Source organism: Vicia villosa, linkage group LG7, assembly GCF_029867415.1.
Source record: "Vicia villosa cultivar HV-30 ecotype Madison, WI linkage group LG7, Vvil1.0, whole genome shotgun sequence".
Classification (NCBI taxonomy): Eukaryota; Viridiplantae; Streptophyta; class Magnoliopsida; order Fabales; family Fabaceae; genus Vicia; species Vicia villosa.
The window spans coordinates 25,835,398-25,840,531 of NC_081186.1; the positions used below are offsets into that span (position 1 = coordinate 25,835,398).

The 5,134-nt window shown below is 35.7% G+C and overlaps 1 protein-coding gene across 1 annotated transcript; it reads left to right on the forward strand.

Moving 5' to 3' along the window:
- Window positions 1-4,199: 4,199 nt before the first annotated feature.
- LOC131617049 (kunitz type trypsin inhibitor 104-like) lies at window positions 4,200-4,849 on the forward strand. The gene has a single exon (XM_058888433.1). It carries the CDS (start codon window positions 4,241-4,243, stop codon window positions 4,847-4,849), a length of 609 nt encoding a protein of 202 aa, XP_058744416.1. The 5' UTR covers window positions 4,200-4,240.
- The last annotated feature ends 285 nt before the right edge of the window (window positions 4,850-5,134 follow it).

Below are 5,134 nucleotides of genomic sequence, written 5' to 3' on the forward strand. Positions count from 1 at the left end.
TCTAAATGTGTTTTATTTGACGATTTTATCATTTGTGTCAATGCATAGTTAGAGGAGACGAAAAGTGAGGAAACCTCACTTCCAGTACATTTGTTATGGAAGGAAGCTCGTGTGGGCAAGAATCAAGCTGTTGATCCCGATGTTCAAAGAGTTTATGCAGAATGTGTAAGTATAATACTGTGTCTTTAATTAAATCAAATGTTTTTTAATATATAAATGATTTTTTATCTCCACTAATAATTATTGAAATGTAAATGAATTACAGGAGACCTTGTCGCAATCGGTATCCACCGGTGAGGACCAGGATGATAGGAGCGTACTTAGTAGAGCACTAGATGCTCCTGAGTATCCCGGTCGGGTGAGGGGTAAGGGTCATGGTGTGACTCCAACCTCTTTTTACAAGCATTCTAGGAGAAGAAATCCTACCAATCAAGAAGTGTTGCAAAAATTGCAGGAATTGCAAGCACAAGTCTCTGAATTGCAAAGAGATAAAGATATGTATATGAGAGAAAAGTGCAATACTGCATCGGTGAAAGAAACTAGTGATAGAGCTAGTTTCAACTGTCAAAGAAAACTTCCCGAGGTAATTATAATTTTTTTTCCTTAAAAATTGTTTTATTTTATTAATTATAATGACTTTATATTTACTATTGGTTTAGGACATTTCTTCTTGCCAACTATACTTATCGTCACCGAATTATCGCCTAGTTGGCAAGGGAAAATTGCACAACACTGTGGGAGATTTACTTCACCATAGACCGCTCCCGGATGGACACCTGAAAGTATCAGTTGATGTTGTATTAGATCATGATGCGGTGCTACCGGTACCTGACATGGTCTCAGAGACAACATTGATGCGAGATGCAATAGGGTCATTTGTTGCATGGCCCTCGGAGCTCATTATCATTGGTGATGAGGTATATTGAAAATCATTATGAATCATTTAGTTTTCGAATGTCAATTCTGCACCGTTACGTTAATTATTTTTTACATTTTAATTTTAGACTGCTCCTACAAAACCCGCAATTAAGGGCAAAGGGATTTTACAGGAGGAGGAGTCTGTTGCATCACTAAAAGAGGTACATTTAAGGTGTTAATATATAATTTGAATCAAAAACTGCATGATTTTATATTTTATCAATCGTTATATGATTTTTAGGCATCTGCTCGGGGGTCACAACAAGTGACACAGCAAGTTCGTAGCATACCACCTAAGGGTCCTCCGAAGCAAGCGGCAAAAAAAGGTGGTGCTTTTGTGCCTCGATACCGGACGACGCTCGGAACACTTGTTGATATGTCCGATTTGAAGGAAGGTGCTCTCCGTGAAATCAATATGGATGAAGGTATCTTTGGTGTTGAATTCATGTCACATATTGCAATAGATGACTTGGAAGAGATTTTTACGCATGAACAACTAGGCGTCGCTAATATGCACTCATACATCCGGTAATATTCACTCATCCGATATATTATTTAATTAGTCGAACAATTTATTTACACATTTCAATGAAAATAATCTAATATGTTTATTATGTTTTTATTTAAGGTTGTTGCATGAAAGAGTGTTGCGCGGGACTGCATTGTCAAACAGATTCCGTTTCGTGTCTTCCGCCCATTGCAGCGGAATGACAATTGCTTCGGAACCGGAATCAGTTAGACAGTGCTTAGTCGATAGATTCATGTCCTCCGGCAATACAGAAAGTCTGATTCTTTGGGCGTATAATACCCGACCAGTAGGGTTAGTTTCTCATTCTTGGTTCATCTAATCTTTGTTTCTTTTGCGTAGCAAAATTTTCATATAACCTATTGTTTTAATTTATAGAGCACACTGGTTGTTGCTTGCTATCAACCCGATAAGAGAAGTGGTATATTTTCTGAATTCGGTAGATGGTGAGTGGAGCAATTATCCAGCTATGAAGGAAATGATTGATTTGTAAGTGGGATCGTTCTAAATATTCTTGTATATTTATATATTTAATTATTTGTGAGATTGATCTAAATATATGCTTTTATATTTTTGTTAGATCAATACAAGTGTTCCGAAGTCAACGAGACGCACAGGTATCCCGGACTAAATTAAACAACATTACTTGGATCAAAGTGCAGGTACATTATTTTTCACAATTTTGCTTATAATATTTATGCTACTTGATAAAACAAGACAACTATAAAATCTTATTTGTTTTTCTATGTAGTGTCCGATACAGTGACCCAGTTCAGACTGCGGATACTTTGTTTTGAGGTTTATGAAAGAAATCCTTCAAATGAATCAATTAGAGATTCCAATCACGGTATGGATTTATAACTTAATTAGATAACTTATTATAATTTATTACATTTAACTAAATCATTCATATTATGTTTTTATTCTGTAGTACTTTGACGAATTCCGTGCTGCTTCTTACACGAGACTTAAGTTGGAAGAAATCAAAGAGGATTTGTGTCAATTTTATATTCATCAGCTATTTATGTAGGATTTGTGTAAGTTCCGAAGAGAATATTATAGTACTCTAGGATATATGGTTAATAACTTTGTTCATATTGTTGCCAATATTTGAAGTATAATATTGTTGATGTTAGAGATTTAGTTTGTTTGACATAATGATGTATATATATGATTTTGGATATTATAATGGTATTATATTAGTATATATATAGTCCTACCTATGGTTGAAAATATATCGTCGAAAATATATTACAGGTCGAAAATATTACAGGTTGAAAATATATTACAGGTCGAAAATATTACAAGTCGAACTGGGAGGCTGAAATTACAGGTTGCACTTTAAAATACCTCAATTAGCAACGACAGCGCTTTTAAAAAACGCTCTTAAAGGGCCACCTACTAAAGCGCTTTATTACTAAAAGCGCTGCCTAAGATTAAAAAAAAGAAAGAAAAAAAATACGCAATCTACAAAAGCGCTTTTGGAAAAGCGCTCTTATAGGGGGGCTACAAGAGCGCTTTTTCCAGAAAAAACGCTCTTATAGGGGGGTCTACCAGAGCGCTTTTTCCAGAAAAAACGCTCTTATAGGGGGGTCTACCAGAGCGCTTTTTCTGGAAAAAACGCTCTTATAGGGGGATTTACCAGAGCGCTTTTAAAAGCGTTTTCGTTACCTACGCCAGCGCTGGCTTTGACAGCGCTTTAAAGCGCTGTTAAAGCCCAAAAAAAGCGCTCTTGTAGCTGTTCCGTGTTGTAGTGAACGCTATTTGAAATAGCACCTAAAAAATAAACTATAAGTCAGTAAAATAAACTATAAACTCGTGATAAAAAGACATTTACAAATTGTCTTACCAAACCGAACCTAGAGCCTAAATGACCATCTAAAATTTTGTTAATATTTATGAGAAATTAGTCTCTAAATCAATCTCTATTGTGACCAATTATTTACCTTCTCTTAATCGGTCATTTAATTTTCTATTAGTAGGCTTTAAACACTACTAGAAATTTACTAGAGATCATGCATTTAAAGAAACGTGATAAACTTTAAATAGACAAAGAGTACTACAAAATAGACCACACAAATAAACTTCACCCTCGCCCTATATTTATTCTCACGAATGCTACCAACAGTGCCACATTAACCACAATCTAAGAAAAAGGACATCTTTTTCAATTTTTTATTTATTTATTATTTAGGGATAAAGTAAGAGTTTTATGCTACAAAATTACAATATTTCACTCTTTTACAATCCAAAATAATGGAGTAGGTTACACAAAGTGTTTAATTGGTTGGGATCACATTGTCTTCAAACTGTATATGCCTGCATAATATATCATACTTTTAAGAAAGCTATGCACGAAATGCAACATTTTGTTTTAATTATTTATTAATGTAGGGACAGAAGGAAAACAATAAAAGAGACAAAAGTGTTTTAGCGTTGTTGTAGATTTTGGTTTCTTCACGCAACTAAATAATACTTCCTTAATTGGACGATGCAAACTATAAATTCACCATTTCCACCCTATCAAAATCATGCGATCAAAACAAAGGAAAATATAATGCTTACTTTTGTTCATCCATTCTCGCTAAATATTAATTATTTAATTTGTCCCGTATGAGTTACAAAGCAAGCTTGCAATATGGAAATTCATGTGAATTTTTTAATTGGACTTTTGTTTACTCATGAACACATGATTAGTCCTATAAATACTTCGCCTAGTGATCAACAGCAACAAACACAAAGCCGAAGTCCTCTTTCATATAACCTTAGATTGTGAGCCAGTAGGATTAATCCATAATGTCAACTAGATTCCTCACCGTATTCATCCTTGCTCATGTCTGGCTTTTGATGGCAACAACATCAATAGCCCAAGTTGTGATAGACACAAGTGGCGACGCAGTTGAGGACGATGAGGAATACTTCATCAGGCCTGCTATCACAGGCAATGGAGGAGGTCCTACATTGATCACAGGAAATGCGCCATGCCCTCTGCAAGTTGGTCTTGTCAACACTGACTTGGCAAACGGTTTGCCGGTGGTATTCACACCTTTTGTCCCCCGTCATGATGAGGACGACGTGCTTCTTGACAGAGACTTGAGAGTGACATTTGTAGCTTCCTCAAGTTGCGCGCAGTCCACCGAATGGAGAGTGGGTGAGAAAGACGCTACGAGTGGAAGGAGGCTGATTATAACTGGAAGAGATGACAGTACAGCTGGAGCATATGGTAACTTCTTTAGGATTGTGCCGACTCAAACTAGCCGTATCTATAACATCCAATGGTGCCCTGCAGAGGTATGCTCCACTTGTAAGTTTGAATGTGGGACTGTTGGTGTTATTCGTGAGAATGGAAAGATTTTGTTGGCCTTGGATGGTGGTGCACTCCCTGTTGTGTTCCAGAAAGAATGATAACTAGAAGATGGTGAAGTTTATTTCTGTGGTGTGTTTATGTATATACACTTGCTTTTCAATAAATATTAAACATGTAGTTCATTTTAATTAATATCATGAAAGAAGGAAAGGGTTAAATGTATTCTGTCATGGAATAACGGCTCATTTGGGTGTGAATACTTTAATAAGAATAAGTAAAGTGTTGGATAAATTTAAATGCAGTCTTGGAAAGCCAAAAGATAGATTCTCTAGGGCAGACAAACTTTCATAGGAAATAGTTAATCATTAAATGTTATGTCTATT